Consider the following 20036-nt stretch of genomic DNA (forward strand, 5'->3'; position numbering starts at 1 on the left):
ATTCAAGAGCACATGCAAATTCATATACACCAGAACATGCACAACAGGAATATTGCACAATGCCCTAAGCAAACTTTATTATTCCAAAGATGCCCTACACAAAGATATTGCACAATCCTAAAGTTGTACATGAACCCCTGTCATGGGAAAAGTGACTATAGCAGCAGTGAATTAACAGTGGGTTTGGTTTGATGTCCATGCAAAAAGGATTCTCATGGGAAAACAAAGTGAAGACTGTCAACTCATTCTCACACCGAGCCGGTTTGAGTCATCCAGAAAGTGTGGGGGGGGGGGGACCTTAACAGAAATTGAGCACCACAACATATTGGGGGGCTGGAGCTCATCTGAATCAGCCAGAATGTGAATGTTGGACAGCCAGACAGATAGAGAAAGATGAAGTGAGCAAGAGAGAGACAGAGAGAGAGGGCGAGAGAGAGAGAGAGAGAGAGAGAGAGAGAGAGAGAGAGAGAGAGAGAGAGAGAGAGAGAGAGAGAGAGAGAGAGAGAGAGAGAGAGAGAGAGGGCGAGAGAGAGAGAGAGAGAGAGAGAGAGAGAGAGAGAGAGAGAGAGAGAGAGAGAGAGAGAGAGAGAGAGAGAAAGAGAGGGCGAGAGAGTGAGGGTGAGCTGGGATGGACGGATTGAGAGAAAGCTGATGAATGAGAAAGAGGAGAATAAAGGAAAAGAGATTGTGTGGCAGATCAAAGGGAGCAAGAAGTCTTAACTTAGCTTGCTAACTAGCTGCAAGGGGTCCAAGATTGGCTGCTGCTTTTTTTTGCTTCCTAATCCTCAAATCCTCCTATAAGTGGGATGAGAGTGCAGGGCCTTACTGACTGACTTAGGCCGGCAGAAGCTATGTTGGGACCTGTCAGGATCGAGGGCCAGGGAGCTCAGCAGCAGAAGGAGGGCCACAGCCAGGACTAACGGTGGGATACTAATCTGGTTTAAGAGTAGGCTAAACGAAGAGTCTCAGCACATGGGGGATGCTCTGACCGTAACCTGACACAAAACGGACAAAGAGAAACAGAGTGAAACTGGATTGACTCTTTTTATGGTAAGGCCATGATTATCATATACGTCGAACTCTAACCCTTACCTTACCTTAACCCTTCTTTTTATATACGCTAAACCCGTTATCACTGTACCAGTAGCATCTGTGCAACATATTCACGAGACAACTCAGACACATTTTCTTATTGAGGAATCAACCTCAGCACCGTGTGTGTGTATGTGAGTGTGTGCGTCTGTATGTGTGTACGTGTGTGTGTGCATGGTGTGTGTGTGAGTATTTCTGTACGTGTGTGTGTGCGTGATGGTGTGTGTGTGTGTGTGTGGGTGTGTGTGTGTTTTTGTGTGTGAGAGTAAGTGTGAGTGAGTGTTTGTGTGTCTGTATTGGGGGGGGGGGTCTGTTTGTGCGTGAGTGTGTGAATGCAGCGGCAGGAAGAAGGGAACATGAATTGTGTGATAGCGATCTCCTCGCGCCTAAAGAGATCAACAACAACAACAACAAGGGTAGGGCTTGAATGAAAACTTTGCTTTACAGGATTAATGCAGAGGAGCTCTTCCTTGTAGCATTTGAGTGAAGCGTGTTCTGGGATATGTTTAAGCTAATGAGCGCAGAGGGATGGATGTGTCAAATGACTCCATGGTTTTTATGAAGTGATCCAGTGAGCCACTTTGGTGCCACTGATGATGGGATGATGGGAGACAGCCGAATCAGCCTAATCCATCCTTCATTTATGTTAGGTTGTGGGATAATGTAGTAGTAATGTGTGTATCCATCCATCCATCGATATCAAACGTACATTAACAATTCAGCAAACATTTAATTGAATACATTGCTTAAGATAGTCTTTCAGAGCTCATGATGTTGTCGTTTTAAAGTGTAGCTGCAATGTGTATCTAATTCTATATCCCTTGACAGTATTTAAATCTGTATATGCCTTTGGCAGGACCACATCATTTTGAACCATATCACCATTATATTGTTAGTTATATGGCCTTTCTGAAAAAGAAATCTATCAAAAGCCTTTCTGATAGATTCTGCTGACAGCTTACTGTTCAAGCATAATGGCATTTTTCTAAAATAAATCTTAAACTCAAACACAAAATAACTATATTCAAAAGAGATGCCCAATCCTATCAGTATTTAAATGACGTCATTCAAGCTGCGATTCTGCAGATAGATCCAGTGTCTCAGTCGTCATCATCATCCTTTGTTTTGTAACAGCAATGAGCCTTTCACATGCACTGCGGCACGTGGCTCAGCTCAGCCACATTGCAGATCACAGACCGGCTTGGATAAGCGACCCGACAAGGCCTGGAATCTGGTCATCCTCTTTTACATGCTGCCTCTGCTTTCTGAGGTCCCAAGGTCTATTTAGGTCTAAGACCTGAGTCCTAACGAGCACTACTGTGTGCTTGTGTTTATATTCTGACCAGCTCCCGCTAAAGGATTTGCATTGTGAGCCCTTGTGTTACAGCGGTTGGTGGTGGTGTGTGTCTCCGCAGTGGGCGTACAGGACCGTGGGGGCCCCACAGTCGTGCCTCCCCAGTGCGCTATAGGGGCCAGGCCCATGGCCACACTAAGCGATGACCCTCACCTGGGCCGCGGCCCCTCGGATGACCACGAGTGCCTGCTGGATGAAGAGTCGGATGAGTCCGACTCGGGGAGCGTGCTCTCTGATGACTCGGTGCTGCCGGACTACGAGAGGGAGGAGGAAGACCGAGACCAGGTGCCTGCCGACACGCTGTACGAGGCCTGCGCCCTGAACCAGGTCAGGACCCTGACGCTGTTCCTGGAGGCGGGAGTCACCAACGAGCAGGCTATGGAGCTGGACGTCAACGGCAGGGTGCGCAGACTGGATGCCGATGTAGTCGAGGCATTTTGTGTAGTCTTTATCCAACTGCATCCAATTCAGTTTCCAAATGACTTAATGGACATCAAACTGCTCACAAACGGTCGGGTTGGGTCTTCATTGAGCTTGAATAGGATGTAAGGCCTGACCGGAGTTGTAGATGGATACCTTAAATATTTTGTGTACTCTGTGCAGTGTGAATGAGCCCAATATAATCTCCCTATAACGCACCTTCAAAAAACATATATTCTGTCCCCCTTTAGAACGGCCTGATGGTGGCTGTGGCCAAAGGTTTCTTGGACATAGTGTATGCGCTCCATGTATGTCCGCACATAGACATCAACCACCAAGATGCAGATGGAAATACTGCACTGATGATCGCAGCCCAGGCTGGTAGGAAAACATTACATCATCGCCAATATATAGCTACCTATATTGGCCTAATTCTAGATCATTAACTATATCAGCACTAAAGCTTGCTACCGGTATATTAGCCAAACCTTTCACTTGCTGGTGTGATTGATCACATGGCGTTTCTTTCATGATCCAGGGTTTGCCACTGTCCTTAACTACATCATGAACTACTACCCTGGCGTGGACACAGAGATGAGGGATCCCCGTGGCTTCACGGCCCTCATCAAGGCAGGTCTACAAGGACGCGAGGACTGTTTAGCCGCCCTACTCATGCATGGTAAAGAGCCAGACCTACAATGAACCACACAGCTTTTGAGACAGAACATGTAGCCACCAATGAGCATGGCTATGAGTCAATAGATCTTACATTGAATTTGCCAATGTTCGCAACCATGAGCAATAGCCTACATCTGATGTCACTGACAAAAGACCTTAGGCTGCTTGGACTGCATGGTTTATGGAACACAACATAGACACAACTAGGAAAAACCCCACTTTTTACCCACTCAAAAAACATAAAGAGTCCCTTTTACAAACCTACATTAGCTGCGTTCAACCAAATATTGAATAGTCTGGTTAGTCTAGCAAACCCTCAAGCTATTTGTTGTTAACCTATTGAATTCATTGCCACGATGTTCCAGAATCTAAACAATACATCGAGGCAATCGCAATGCGTCCCATCACAGTGAAGTAAGGCCCAATCCCATTTCTACCCCTTACCCCTTCCCCTTAGCCCTCCCCCTTGTTTTGAAGGGGTAAGGGGAAGGGGTAAGGGGTAAGGGGTAGAAATGGGATTTGGCCCAAATCTCAACCTAACATGAGTCATCACCTGTTTTTACCTCCACCTTTGAACGTCAAGGTGCGGACATAAATGCGGTGGACCTGTCCCGGGGAAGAGGTTTGAAGGACTGGGTCACAAAGACCGGGAGGTTTGAGACGATGAACAGGCTGCGGCGTCTCCAGGCCCATCCATTGGCCGAGCAGTTCTGTGAGAGCTACGTTCCCGAGTGGCCCGAGTTGAGGCACCTGGTGGCCAAAGCCACCGCCACCAAAACCGCCAGGCAGAAGCTAGGCCAGAAAATAAAGGACACCTTCACCATCACCCTCCCCCACGACCCCCAGGACAACGGAGTGATGGACCACTTGGTGCGCATCACCACCAGTCTCCACAGCCCTCTGGTGGCCACCGCGTGTCGACCTCTCTGCCCCACCAGCCCGCCGGAAATCGGGAAGCGCCGGCTGGCGGTGGCGGAGTTGCTGGCCCGGCACAGCAGCAAAGAGCTGGAAGAGGGCAGCGTGTGCCACAGCAACGGCTCAGTCACCTCGGCCTCGCCCCGGTCCAGCCATTCTGCGTGCCTGACCTCCTGCTGCCAGGAGCCCAAGGAGAGTTCAGGGGGCATGAGGGGCCTCATGCCTCGCGGCATGACACGGCAGAACAACATCTACCCCTCGGGCTGTGTCCCCAAAATAGAGCTCACCAAATCCGGGGAGCCCACACCGAAGAAAGAGAAGAAGAAGAAGAGGCAGAAGGGTTACCTAGAGCCTCCCATCTGGAAATACAAGGAGGCCAAAGAGGAGAAGAAGAGGGAGAAGAAGAAACAGGAGAAGGAGAAGGAGGAGCAGGATAAAAAGGTTAAAGAGAGTAAGCGTATATCGAAGAAAAAGGGCCATTGAGGTATTTGAGGACTCTGACAGCCATGGAGATGTTTGCCATCACTCTGACCCCAGTGGGAACATAGGCTATTGAATTTAACATGAACTGTTGATCAACAAAGGAGCAAATGGATTGACTACACTAAGCGTCTCACTGTCCGAGATTGAAACCCAGAGTGTGGTGACATAAATGTCAATGTCCATGGTGGAAGAAGACTCCCAAGGCTCTCAGATCTATCTTGATATCTTCATGTTAAAACAAACACGAGATTATTATTTGATTCGTCTTTAATTTCTAACTAGATTATTTTCACGCACATTGCTATCATCCAGCTGGAGTCTGTGCACTTACTAGGACAAACTGAACAACCTTATTAGAGTGCCATCATGGGATCATGGATCATTTGAAAGCAATACAGCAAAATAATATATTATTTACTGCAGAAAATATGATCTATCAATTGCTACTCTCATCAGTCATCAAACTCAGGGATAAATTATATCGCACATGGTTTGTAAATATATTCATATGGCAGCCATTTTAACCAGAGCTCACCTTTCTTACAGTGAGGCGTAAATTACTTAAGAGGGGGACATTTGTTGTTTAATCTATGCTGTTTAGGGTAGATAAATTATGATGAGCTGCAGAAAGTTCTGTAAACTCTGTCGTAGATGGAGATCGGGGGGAGGTTGAGTGAGGGAATAATCTGGAGAGGCTGCTATCTTGCACCTGGACCTTTTACTTTGCTGAACCTGGGCTCACTGGCCACCTCTGACCTCACGGCACTTATAGTAAACAGTGCAGCTAGCTATGCATGAAAACTTGGTTTGCCAGTTTTCACCTTGCACATAAATAATTTCATAAAAACTGTTTTTTTTTCAACTGTTTCACTAATTTGGGTCATGTTGGGGGTTGTGTAGGTATACTTGAATAAAAACATTCCCTAACATGAAGTTATGTCTAGTGCACACAGAGAAAAGCACATAACTTCAGTTGTTAATGGTTCTAGATCAAGTTAAGTGATCTTATTAGTGGGAGCCAAAGGTAGAACCGAGGCAGGTTAGTTTGATCCTGAAGTGTGATCCTTTAAGACCTGCCATCATTGCGTCATGATCCGGCTTTTCGACCAGCCTTGAATGGAGCACAGGTCAAGAGGTAAAAAAATTAAATAAGGGAAAGTGTGATGGGACTGGTGTGAGAATAGAGTACAGAATTACCTTTTGATTTAATGAGCTATGATTGATAATGAAAAATATACTCTTCATCTTCACTCCGAAATCAATACTTCTGCAACAGACCATTTCCCATTCAATATTCTCAGGGTACATTACAAGTACACCGGTTCACTTCCATTTTGCAAGAAGGGGGACATGTGAATGTAAAGTCTCTTTGAGAGTGAGAGGTTAAACCTCAAGTTTGACTAAGTAGGCCCAAACAAGCATTCTGTTTTAAAGTTCAAAATTAAACTGCATTCTTTAACCAGTTCCTGTCCACCGACTGTTTGATCCAGCATTATTTTATCCATTATTCATGGTTATTATACAGGAAAGAAGATTTAAGGGGCACATGGTACACTATAGCGGATGCTGCCTTGTAAGACAATAATGCAGAGAAATGTTATTTAATCATCCAAATTAAAGGTGCTTTATGAGATTTAAATATATTATATATTATACACGATTTATAGTTTAATTAGTTAGAAGTGCAAGTTCAGCTACTAGTGTGTGAAATCCTCTGAGTATATGCTTTGAGTTCACTACGCCTGCCTGTTTATACCACAGTAAAAAAAAAAAATGAAACGATCCCGGCTCATATAATCTGACCATCTCGTCCGGGATTGGTTCAGGGAATACATCTCCCTGCCAATAGCAGGTGCGTGAACTGTATCACTTCTATATGCGGGAGATCACAAGGGGCAAGGGATAAAAGTGTGATGGGACGTTTTTTTTGGTTGTTTAGTTTGAAAGGCTTGCCTACTTCGGCTCTCACTCTTATTCTCTCTCTAAAACTCTTGAATCTTACCTACAGCAACTTTGAATGGAAAATGTATTCTGATTTAAAAAAAGAAAAATACTATCTCCTCCAAACAAACACCAAACGAAAGCTCCCAGCTGTTTCTACAGGAAGCCAAGAAAACATCAGACCCTGGGAACTAATATGACACAGGCCCACATAGAGACGTTAAGAGTAATTGGTAATAGAAACAACAAAATCTATTTTGCCATATAAAGTGGCCAAGATTGTTTCGAGATTTAAGTTGCAGCTAGGTCATTCACCAAAGCCAAAGGATGGAAGGCCTACATTTACAGTAGATAAAGGAGCGCCATCGGATTAATTAACACTACAGGTTAGAACGGACAATTCAAAAGACTACTAGCAGCCTACACTATTTTGGAGGATTTAACACAAAATATAGCTAATCCTGTAGGCTAATCCTTAGATTGATCTGATCGCGATATATTGAATAATTTTGTCGACCTTCATTAAATCATTTTCAGTTTGCTGGCAGTTGTGGACAGTAAGTCAGTGGTTGGTGACCCCTGATTCGCATCAATAGGCCATTTTATAATAATAACCGTTCCACCTAAAAAGCTGAAAAAGAGAAAAAAAGAGAAATGCGAGCTCTGAGAGCAACAGGAAAACCTCTCTGAGAACACATTCCATTAGACCCCGTCCACATCCACACAATAAGGGGTGGGACGTGAAAACTATATCAAATATGTAATCTTTCGGTCAGATCAAGAACATAAGGAGAATGCTCGTGCTTAATGAGACAGAACGGCGATTTTAGTTTTCCCCGAAGCGGAAGATAAGTTATGCAGCAAACTTCAGCTTCGAGTCGAGTGTTTATCAGCGCAGATTTGGGCTGAGATATGTAGCCTCCTCCATCCGTATCGCCCACGAGCCGAGGTGGTCAGTTCCGATAACTGGCACATCTTAGACATTGAATCGTAAATCTATTCGCGAATTGACACTTTTTTTTCCCGGAGAAAATGGAATAAGAAGATAGAAAGTTGTGGAATTATAGAGAAACATGGCTGGTGCGTGCTCGCGCCGCGCGTAACGTATCCAAGGTGTTAGATCAGAACAAGGAAACCATGCGATTTGGGTTTGATTCATCTAAGATTGATGTAGAAGAATCTTTGATTTGAATGATATTCCGTCTACAAACAAGTCTTTCAGCCATCTGTTGAAATGGGGGTATAAGGCTTATTTGTGTCAAAGTGAAGAGCGAGTGGAATACAGGTAATGTAAAAAGGCATTCTTTCTATGTGTTTTAAGATGTATCCTTTGTTCTTACTAACCTACTGTCTTCTCCTTTTAACATAAGACACGTGTTATAGTTTATATAGGGCTACATGAACATTAACAGGTTTGGATATCCGCTGACGAATCGACGATATGTGTGATTGCTGTGCGACCTGGCTCTATTCCATGACCTCTTACCCAAGCAAAGCTGAAACCAGTTGCATTATGAACGACTTGGATAGGCTAGGCTTAACCCCATAATTTGTTTATTACAGAGGTAAATATAAATTGGATCCTAATACAGCTTTTTTAGTGTTTGGATGCAAACTAGAGATATTTCAAACGCATTAGAGCGCATATCTTCAACTCTCTCTCTCTCTCTCTCTCTCTCTCTCTCTCTCTCTCTCTCTCTCTCTCTCTCTCTCTCTCTCTCTCTCTCTCTCTCTCTCTCTCTCTCTCTCTCTCTCTCTTTCTGTCTCCCTATCTCTCTGTCTCTCTTTCTCCCTATCTCTCTCTAACTCTGTCTCTCATTCTCCATCTCTCTCCCTAAAAATCTCTATGTATCTATGTCATGTTGAAAACCCTGTCAGTCAAAGGAAGTACCTTATTGCAGCAGGTATTCATGTGATTTGTCTCCCTTAATTGACATGTGTGAAGAACACTCGCTGGCATTTACTGTAACTAAAACAGAACAGCTAAGGCTGTGGCCATGTCCGTGCAGAGCAATACGATTGGTTCATGTCAACACACTGATTTAAAGGAATTACATTCACACCCTGGAGGTGAGGCCAATCAGATGGGCCTTTAAGGTGTTTGTCAAAGGACATACACACACACCAACCGTCCAGGTTGATGGGGAATTCCATTAAAAATAATGATGGATGTGAAAGGCACCCATGATGACCTACAAGACCATTTCATCTTTCATCTCGGTGGTCTCATACAAGACGACCCTATCAACCGTATTACATGACCGCAAGGATTTCTTCTGACGCTGCAAAGCGATCTGGTACCGCTAGGACGCAGAGAGCCGTGGGCCTCTGTCGTCACCTCCCCCAACGTTACCGTCGGCCAGATGGAATGAGGGATTGGCTTCCGCCAGCCGACAGCGGCCCCAGATCAGAGGGAGAGATGACAACTGCTCCGTTCCCACGGGGCGCCGCGGGGGCCAACGTCGAGACAGAACAGAGACAAACTAGCGGAGAGGAGTCTGAGATAGGACGTCTGGTGGAGCCCGGGCTGGTCCTGATGATGGAACGTTGATTACTGTAAAGCCACGTCAGATAGAAGAACTCCCCCCCACACTAATGGGATTTTGTTTCTGTGCGGATGTGGATGTGCTGTGTGATGTATATGCGTGTGTGTGACTGAAGGGGGGGGGGGGGGGGATACACACGTCACACACACACACACACACACACACACACACACACACACACACACACACACACACACACACACACACACACACACACACACACACACACACACACACACACACACACACACACACACACACACACACACACACATATCTACAGTCCCAGGGACCTAGGGACCATGGCCGAATCTTCACTGAATTTCTCTGCTGATATCACTGACAAGAGAAACTGATTCTAATTTGATAGTTTCCTGTGTTTGCTTTCATTTGCAAATCCAAAGGCTTGACCTTTCTGCTGACATGTGGAATTCTCACAGCCCTTGACTCCCTCTTTCTTGCAGAAGAAGCTTCAAACTGCTTGATTGTGTGTGTGTGTGTGTGTGTGTGTGTGTGTGTGTGTGTGTGTGTGTGTGTGTGTGTGTGTGTGTGTGTGTGTGTGTGTGTGTGTGTGTGTGTGTGTGTGTGTGTGTGTGTGTGTGTGTGTGTGTGTGTGTGTGAATCTGGGTAACTTTTAAAAAAAGAATGTTCATCTCTCCCCTTACGATGAATAGTTGCTTCTCAAAAACAACATATCATTTAAAAAGAAATCATAGAAAAGATAAAAAGCTGAACGTTGTTTTCTTTCACATATTGATATCAGCTAAACCAAAAAGAACTCCCCAACTCATCTGGATCTCATTGAGAAACTAATGACTACAATTCTGACTTGTTTAATATTTCACTTGTCAAACCAGGCAGCCTGGAACTATCTGTCCCATAGTATCACTTCTCTGATACTGAAACAGTGACCAGGGCAGTCATGATTAAAAGTGTGGGTAGATATTAATCTCTTCTCAACAATACAACCTAGTAGTTGCATTTACGACAGTTGGACATATGGTGCGAGTAACACAGCAAAACGTGTGTTTTATAGCTCTACAAACATAATCACTATACTATTCACCTGAAGTGTATAATTGGGGCTAAACGGTGCCACTGCATGCAGGGTTACAGTGTGTTCCGGCCTGAAGAATGTTTGAATGCACATTTTCCCCCTGTAGTCCTCTGGCTTGCGTGACCCTTTGGCAGCGCAGGCCTAAACAATGGGCAGACCCCAGACCAGCCGCGCCCTCTCAATGGCAGGAAGTCAAGCCATCAATATTTACACTGCAACTCGTCTCGGAGGCCAGCGTTGGACGGGGGACTTGTAGCACAGCACTTAATGCGGTCTCCAAAAAAAAACAAGGCACTTGGGATATTACCTCAAAACATAGACACACAGGCACACAGACACTTAAATGGCTGGTCTGAATGTCGCCATGGAGGCGTACATGGGATCTCCAAATCAGAGCGATCGTAGAGAGGGGCAGACTGTCCGGAACCTTGCATTGTGTTGCCTCACACCGCTGTTGGTGAAGAATGGATAATTAATTTGGGCACAGCTGTGTATTTTTAGTAACATAACACATAAAACATTGAAGGCATAGTTTCTACCTGCTTCATCTTTTGTGACAGCCAAAAAGCCAATCCGCCACCAGGTCTGTGGTGTAACCCCACTCCATAGATGGCCATGAGGGTTACATAGCACAGTCTCAATATTATATGTTTGTCCTGTTCTACAGTGATGGGGAGGTCTGCTCTGCTTGTATTCCTGCTACTGGCTGTGATGTCTCTCTTCACCCGTGCGGTCCATGCAGGTGAGTTAAACCAGGGGAAAACCCTCTCTGAATTTGCATGAAATTGAATATGGTGTTTGCAAATTTGTGTTGTAAGTGTTGTACATAGAGAGCTAAGGGACCGAAGTCAAATTCCTTGTTTGTTCGCAAACCTGGCCAATAAAGCTGAATCTGAATCTGAATCTGAATCTGAATCTGAATCCGAATCTGAATCTGCAAGTGTGGGTTTTCAATCACTAAATGTTTACCTCTTTCACTGGCGATGGATTCTGAGTTTCCCCTCCCCACATTCACACATACGTAGCCACACACCCACTCACACACACACACGGCGTCTCTCTGTCTCGCTTGCTTCCCTTAAACTGTCCTTTTTTGGTTTCATTATCTATCTCACGATCTCTTTCTGTCTCAGACCTGAAAAAAACGTAAACCCACAACCTGATCAAAATACCTCTTTGTGCCTCTGCTTGCCTGCTCTCTGAGAGATACCTCTCTAGTGCAGGAAGTGTAGTGAACATTTCTTGCTGTATTTCCGCCCAAGGAATACCAGGTCCTATTACTGGTAGGGCCGTATGACGTATGATCCTACCTTCACAAGCAGTTTGTTTGTGCGTATGTGTGTGTGTGTGTGTTTACGCTTCACCATTAATCTCTTCATTAGCCCTTTAGTCTCGGAAATCATCCAAAACCATTTGTCTTTAAATCATGGATTTATTAATTTGGGATTGTGTGTGTGTGTGTGTGTGTTTATTTCCACATTTGTTTACCTAAACAACCCCACTCTTCTCATCTCCTGCAGTTGATGAAGCTGAGGTGAATCTGCTGTGTGTGTGTGACAACCGCAAAGGAACGTGCAGCAGCAACGCGACCTGTAGAGGAGACGTGTGTTTCCACTCCACGGTGAACCTAGAGGAGGAACGAGGTTGCTTCTCCCACAGGAACCGCAAGGAGAACTGCGGCTCTAGTTTTGACGGCTTTTATATCCACTGCTGCTACACAGACCGCTGCAATGCCTTAACCACGCCACCGCCCAAAATAGGTCAGTTCCTCGCTAGTTTATGGTCAAATATGTGTTTAATCAATTAACTAGACTGCTAACTATACACTAACTCACTTTCAATCTTTCTAACTATAGTTGACTCTCTAACCTGACTCTTAAACCATGCATCTTAATACTTTAACATTGTGGATGAAAGCCTTGAGTGTTACAGTGAGCATATAGCCTTGATTTTTCATTAATCTGGTTCTGGACTAGAAATGCAGGCAAAGCATTGTGGGACACACATGCAAGGCTGGATGGTGATATCCTCCAAAGAAGAGGACATTTTTTCAAGCTCAGTCCTCAGTTAGAAAGCCAGAGCCTAGCCCCCTCTGTTGGATAGTTAGTGTAAGTTACACTTAAACTGCAGTAATTGTAGAATCAGCTTTTATTGTAGAAACAGTGATTATTGCAGAATCAGTAGTTATTGTAGCATCAGTATCAGTAAAAAATGTTGAATCCCCCCCCCAAATATTATTGTTATAACATGTATATCATCAACCACTGTCAAACAGTACCTCCAGAGAAGAGCCTTATACTGTGGATCGCAGTGCCTCTCGCGTTGGCCTTCATCACGGGTGTAGCTCTGTGTACCCTGAGGCTGTGGCTGCGCTCTCAACGGACGCACTGCAGACTTCTGGGTAAGGAGAAGGGCCGTGATTTAACCATGGTGAAAGTGGCCAGCGGAGAAGATCCAACATACGGGGTAAGACTGATAATATATTTATTGCACCCATTACATTTTACATTTATTACAAAGTTGTATAAGCGACATAAAGTCTGATTTTAATCACCAGTACATCTGTGATACTTATTTACCTCTCTAGGAGCTCTTTGATGAGTTCTGTACGTCAGGAAGTGGCACCGGGCTGCCCTACCTGGTTCAGAGGACCATGGCCAGACAGATCTCCTTGGCAGAGTGTGTCGGTCAGTCTGTGTACCTGCTTCAAATAACTCTTAATAACCACCGAATATGCATGTAGATACTTAAAGTTAGATAAACACAGGGGCGTTGCTAGACCTAGAGCTTTGCTGGGGCACAGGCCCCCAACTCCCAATACTTTTTTTTGTTTTTGTTTTATGTGCGCACAATATGAAATAGGTGGCTACAGAAGGGTGTGTACGAGCTTCAAAATCATTATTGACACTGTCATACTGTAGGCTATATATTAAAGCACTGGTAAAGGTAAAGATTCAAAGATTAATAAGTACCGTACATGATATTTATTTAAACACATACACACCTCAAAGATTTACAAACTATAAGATCCTCTATCTGCAACCATTTAAGATAAGAACGACTCAGATTCTTAGCTACCTCAACCTTAATCCACATTTTAAAAAGTATTTCAGGAAAATAAAGTAACAAATAAAGTAACAAACAATTAAACAAAAGTCTCTTTATGACCTTCACCTCTTTATGACCTTCACCTTTTTATCTTAAGCAGTATTATGCAGGATCCCTTTTAAGGAGAAGTTGTGCCTTAGGCTAACAAACTCTAACAAGATGGTAAAATTTAAAATGCACATGCACATGTATACACAAACTGTGTGGAAACAGCATAAGTTTGGCAGAACGACATGGACAAAATATATATCTCCCCTAGGTCACAGATATCCTCCTCCATATTCTGAATAGTTTTACATCTAGCCCCCATCATGTCCTCATCCAATTCTTGCTTGTCTCTCTCCTCCTCCTCCTCCCCCTGCCTGGCCCTGGACTGCCCAGCCTGTGCTCTTTTTCCCCTCTCTCATCCTCCTCTTCCTTCTCCTCCTCCTCCTCCTCCTCCTCCTCCTCCGCCTCCTCCAGCACTCTTCCCCTCCATTAGTGTAGCAGCTAATAGCCAGCAGCATCCACATAGGCCTAGGTATACTCACTGCATGCATTTCATAGGCTTTCCTACTTAACAACAGGGAAGCTTACCTTTTTCAGTATAGACAAAACTGAACAGGCAGAATTGAGATGTACTTCCCTCCAAGGCAAAACCAGTCAGATAGCCTATTACAGGTTGTTATTTGATAATGAGAAAACTATTGGATTTACCGTAGGGTCCTATGGTCATCCTGGCAATACTGCAGTTCTTTGTAGCTTAGATACTAAAGCCTTCATACTGACTTTTAGTGACTTTTAATATAGCCCACTCTGATTCTGTAGATTATAGGCTATATTTTCAAATGCAGCAAACTTATTTAAGTTTGCCATTAAACGATTGATCAAATCACAGCACATCATACTAGCGATTGTTGGCTATTACCAGCATAAATATTAATGTTTACGTTAATGTGGGCAATTATCATACCTCCCTCGTCTTCCTCACCTCTCCTCACTGCTCCTCTGCCTCTGTTCATGAAGAATTTCCTGATCATTTTTCAGAAGGCTGAAAAATGATCAGGAAGGCTAAAACTAAGGCTAATGTTTAGTTTTAGAGGACAGCTTCACAAAACAAATGCCGATACTTTTACAGGGCTCTCAAGTTTTGAAGACAGACAATTTTTCATTCAATATTAATTGTGTGTGTGTGTGTGTGTGTGTGTGTGTGTGTGTGTGTGTGTGTGTGTGTGTGTGTGTGTGTGTGTGTGTGTGTGTGTGTGTGTGTGTGTGTGTGTGTGTGTGTGTGTGTGTGTGTGTGTGTGTGTGCAGGCTGTAAAGCTGTGGGCTAGCAGCTAAATTTAGGCTACAGATTCTCAGTATTGAAAAACTGTAAAACATTCTCTAACACCAATCAAGTTGTTATTGTTTGTGTCAAACAAGTTGTGAATTTGTTGGAACATTAAAACAAGGGATGACTTTCTCTGTGCTGTTTCCAGCTCCCTTGGTTTCCACTGTGTTTACAACGAAACATTCAGAAGAATCACGTGAACGATTCCAGAATAACTATGCTTTTTTCATTGGTTGTTGCGTTAAATCTTACCCAGATGCAGTAGTGCTATTTTCTGATTGGCTATTATGTAGCCCCTTTCTTTTTTTGATTGGCTGGTAAGTGGCAGGCTCGACTCAGAACTCCCGAGGCAGCAGGAGATGCGCTTGTGGTATCCTGTAGGTTCCGTAGTGAGAGTGGAACTAATGCAGATTCAATTAATAATGATCACTGGAATTTTACTGGGGCACTGGAGACTTTGACGGGGGCCAGTAAAAAAAAGGGGCTGACGGATATGGATATACTCTGGATATACCCAATCAGAAAAAGCCTGATGATTGTTCTATTATTATTGTGTTGTTCTCCAAACAAGGTAAAGGGCGGTATGGAGAGGTGTGGAGGGGCACCTGGATGGGAGAGAGCGTGGCCGTGAAGATCTTCTCCTCCAGGGATGAACAGTCGTGGTTCAGGGAGACCGAGATCTACAACACTGTCCAGCTCCGACACGACAACATCCTGGGTAACCAAGCATGAACAAAGTATACCATATTATACTACAACAGCCTGTGTGTCGAAGCATGGATAAGGCATACTATACTATATTGTACTACAACATCCTGGGTAGCATAAACATTAGCATACGCAAGTTCATTGGTTTCTCGCTAGGACATGAAGATCTTTTCTTATACTATGTTACACAATTCATACATAGATCTATTTCATTATGATTACATTTAGTCGTTTCGTAGACACGTTTATCATGGATTTAAAAGTGAGGCTGAGAACAACCGAAGTGCTGGACGTTCACTTCCTTTATAAGTAGCACTGGTAGCATTATAATTTATTTTAGCAGTGCATAAAGTTAAAGCAGAGATTTGATGCAACGCTTTTACAATGGAAATGAGAAGACCCTAAAACATACACAAAAATATTTTAAAAAACACCTTAATATTGGTTACAGAACATTCTGTGCCTGGTCTGTGTCTCCCGTGACCTGTGTAGGTTTCATAGCGTCGGACATGACCTCCAAGAACTCCAGCACCCAGCTGTGGCTCATCACCCACTTCCACGAGCTGGGCTCTCTGTACGACGTGCTGCAGTACAGCGCCTTGGACCCGGACAGCTGCCTACAGATGTGTCTCTCCATAGCCTGTGGGCTGGTGCACCTCCACACAGAGATCTTCAGCTCACAGGGCAAGCCGGCCATCGCCCACAGGGACCTGAAGAGCCGCAACATCCTGGTCAAGAGGAACAGACAGTGCTGCATCGCTGACCTTGGTGAGCGATGGGAGGGGGGGTGTTGCGGTCCTGTTTAGCTCAACTGGTGTACCCTCACCATGATATTAAGATTGTCAGGCCGAAGGGTGCATTCCTGCTGTAGCCTGCCCTACTAAAGTTAGCCACACCTTAGATAAAAACGTGTACAAATGGCATAATGTTTCTTTCCTTTTTCTGCGTTCAAACTCCTTAGTGGTTGTGTCCACTTTGAGATAAAGTTGTGATACAGCAAGAATTAACCTCAGGTGGTGAACGGTAATCTTCACGGGCTTTCTTATCGCCTGTCTTCCAGGTTTGGCAGTGATCCATTCGCAGTCCAACGACGATCTGGACGTGGGGAACAACCCCCGCGTCGGAACCAAGCGCTACATGGCCCCCGAGGTCCTTGACGAGACCATCCGCGTTGACATCTTTGAGTCCTACAAGCAGACGGATATCTGGGCGCTGGGACTCGTCTTCTGGGAAATTACCCGAAGGACCAACGTCAATGGTTAGCAACCAGAATCAAAAACACTTTTGCATTAGGAGTACTTTCCCAGTCCTGCGAGGTCTAAAGTATAAAACCGTAATAGCTCTATAGGCAAGAGAATATGAGTAAATGGATGTATTAAGAATTAGCCCAGGTCGTTCGTTATGTTGAAAGTGTCTTTGCTATCTGTGGCCTGTCTTTGGCTTGCTACATTATGTTGAAAGAGTGTTTTTCTATCCGCATCCTGCGTTTGTGTTGTTGTTTGTTACGTTGTAAATCTGTTGCTTGCAATATGATGTGTAGAAGGCAGTTAGCTGTGTGTCTCTCCTCAGTCCTTTCTTTTCTGGCCCAGCTGTGTGTGGAGCTCAGACTGTGTCTGTGTCTCTTATCTTCTATGCCGATTAGCAGTCCAGTAATTATAAACAGCATTATCTGGCTTCAGCACTCACTCCAACATAGTCCAGATGCTTAATGTCCAAACACACATCCAGTTGCAAGAACGCATTTACACACTGCCAAAAAACACACAAACAACTTGATCTCCCTGAGCTGTGTAGTCGCTGGGGAATCATTATCTGTCCCCTGCTCTCTTTTTTATCAGGGCCAACATATTTGGGAAAACACCCACATGAGCCTATCTTGTGTTGTGATAATGCTATTTCAGTAATGTATTAACCGATGGCTGTGTCCTGCATATTTATATGGAAATATATTATAGGGGTTCCATGCTTATCTAACGCTTAATCCTAAAATAGATTAGAACCATTCTAATCTATTCCAGTCTATAAATATTCCGCTAAGACATTCATATTTTTTACAAAGGTCCAACAGAATGCAATCCCTGGGTTTGTCCTTCTGTGTTTCAGGCATCGTGGAAGAGTACCAGCCTCCCTTCTTTGACATGGTGCCCTCAGACCCCAGCTACGAAGAGATGAAGAAGGTGGTGTGTGTAGACCAGCAGAGACCAAGCCCGCACAACAGGCTGCACTCACACCCGGTGAGACTACCCCGAGGCTATTACAGGCCCCATCAAAACCCAATCCCTGCTGTCCTCGTCAAAACCCAACTAGGACCACTTCTGCTTGGTTTGGTTCAACAAAGAAACTAATTAGTGCTGATTATCAAGCTTTTAACCACCATGAATAAGAATCATATCACCTCTTTTTACAAAAATAGACCACTAAGTGCTGTTTCATTGTAAGCATAGGACGCATAGTGCAAAATGAATATTGATCTAAATCATTCTAGCATATTATTCAAAACAAGGCCAATTCAAAATTGTTCCATTAGTCATATTATTTAGGCTGGGTACATCTTTAAAAAAAAAAAAAAATTGTGTTTATTGGTTTTCAAAAAAACAAGTTTTACAGATCAGTAGAATGTTAATAATCATCTATATTTATTTATTTATTTTGGAAAAACAAGAGAAAGAACTAATATTAATAATGAAAATCTGAAAAAATATCCATCACAAAATAGATACATTTACAAAAACACAATCATGTGCATATTGTAAAAATAAAGAAAAGGGAACGATTCACTTGCTTACGAGTTTCATCGAGGCACTGTTGAATACTATGTGGTAGGGTTCATCTTCAATGCTCCTCATTTGATGTGTCTGTGTCTGTGTCCATGCCCACAGATCCTCTCCAGTGTTGTGAAGATCATGAAGGAATGCTGGTCCCAGTGCCCGGCGGCCCGTCTCACAGCGCTGCGCGTGAGGAAGACGCTGTCTAAACTGGACCTCGGCCATGACTATGCATTAGACAAGCTCAAGCAGGACCTCTGAACACGCTTCAGGAGAAGCAGTCAACAAACTTTTTTTGTCCGATTCCTGCGGGACTAGATGCCTACAATTAGCATATTGTTTGACTTGCGCAGTCACTACAATTTCGCTAAACGATTGGCTTTCAGCTATGGTGTCTAGACGATCGAGCCCCTGGAGGCTCTTTCTTCCGCCTAGCCTACTTTTCAGTCTACTATATTTCCAGCACTATAGCCCACTCCCACAGATGATGCGGTTTACCACTTGAGTCATATTTCCTCTTTTTGTTGTTATCTGCCAAGACTGTAGACGCAAAGAGGCCATGAAAGCACCTGGACACAGCTAAATATCTCCACTAATGTTAGGCTTTATTGTGTACTGAAACATGGTGCTCCCATTTCAATGAAGCTTCTTGAGTAACGTCATGACTTCAACAGAAACATAAAGCAATAATCCTGTCATAGCACTCATCCTCCAAGCAGGTATGATGAAGACTTACTATTTTACTATTATTATTTAATTGTTATCCTCTTTTTTATTTTGTTTTTTGTTTTTCTTTAATAGTTGACCTATTTTTCTTTTTCAGATTTGTATCTCGTAAAGCACTCATATAGGCCTATCTACATCGAAACGCTGTTCTGTGGATGACCAGTAGAGGTCATTAGAAAATAGGGATTTTACAGCAGAGCTGCGTGCAAGGATGATTCACACAAATGCGTTCTATCTTTTAATTGATTTAAGCGCCTCAATAGGCATCTCGATCGATAAATATAAATATATATATTTTTGTATTTTCTTTTGCATCCAAAGAAGTCATCGAAAAGTCCCACTTGTTCTATATGTCTATTTCAAAATAAACGCATATCGACACATCAATAGATATGAAATCACATGGTGGTATCGAGATACCTATGCCTTATCTCACATGTATGCTCCACTCAGCGTAGGAGAATAAAGATATATTAAATGCAAAAATATCGGTTTTGAGTTTGGTTACAATTGGTTACAATTTAGCCTATATATATGTAGGCCAACCTGTGTTTTCTTGATTTTTGTGCGTGCGTGTGGGTGTGCGTGCGTGTTCGCGTGTGTGTGGGGGGGTGTGTGAGTGGGTGTGTGCCTGCGTGCGTGTTTGCGCGTGCGTGTGGGCGGGGGGTATAAATGTTTGGATGTTTCCCAAACTACAGAGATAATACTCTCTCAAAGCCCCAGTCTGTCTGGTCAGTCGGGTGAAGGGGTGGATATAATTAATGCTCAAGTTGTATATTCCTCCTCACAGGGACAGTGTCACTCCAGTCTCATATTTACTGGGCTGCACAACGCAGAGGAAAACCTATTTTCTTGCTGGAAAACAACTTGTCCTATAAGGAACAAGTCTACAACCAATACAACCGACTGGACCTAAAAGCGTGAAACCAAG

The 20036-nt window shown here is 43.8% G+C and overlaps 2 protein-coding genes across 3 annotated transcripts; both read left to right on the forward strand.

Annotated features, from left to right (window-relative positions):
* The first annotated feature begins 417 nt into the window (after positions 1-417).
* ankrd33aa (ankyrin repeat domain 33Aa) lies at positions 418-6404 on the forward strand. Of its 2 annotated transcripts, none has more exons than XM_060064270.1 (5): positions 418-1050; positions 2508-2848; positions 3118-3247; positions 3405-3545; positions 4128-6404. In XM_060064270.1, the coding sequence occupies exons 2-5, from the start codon at positions 2573-2575 to the stop codon at positions 4940-4942; spliced, it is 1362 nt and encodes a 453-aa protein (XP_059920253.1). In that variant the 5' UTR covers positions 418-1050; positions 2508-2572; the 3' UTR covers positions 4943-6404. The 2 variants fall into 2 exon arrangements, with proteins under 2 accessions (XP_059920253.1, XP_059920262.1); XM_060064279.1 differs by lacking the exon at positions 418-1050 and adding an exon at positions 1075-1508.
* Positions 6405-7566: 1162 nt separating this feature from the next.
* On the forward strand, positions 7567-19591 carry acvrl1 (activin A receptor like type 1). The gene is made up of 10 exons (XM_060064382.1): positions 7567-8168; positions 11154-11228; positions 12007-12246; positions 12762-12952; positions 13074-13173; positions 15478-15624; positions 16107-16382; positions 16675-16872; positions 17718-17848; positions 18494-19591. The coding sequence occupies exons 2-10, from the start codon at positions 11156-11158 to the stop codon at positions 18638-18640; spliced, it is 1503 nt and encodes a 500-aa protein (XP_059920365.1). The 5' UTR covers positions 7567-8168; positions 11154-11155; the 3' UTR covers positions 18641-19591.
* The last annotated feature ends 445 nt before the right edge of the window (positions 19592-20036 follow it).

This window comes from Gadus macrocephalus, chromosome 1, assembly GCF_031168955.1.
Source record: "Gadus macrocephalus chromosome 1, ASM3116895v1".
Classification (NCBI taxonomy): domain Eukaryota; kingdom Metazoa; phylum Chordata; class Actinopteri; order Gadiformes; family Gadidae; genus Gadus; species Gadus macrocephalus.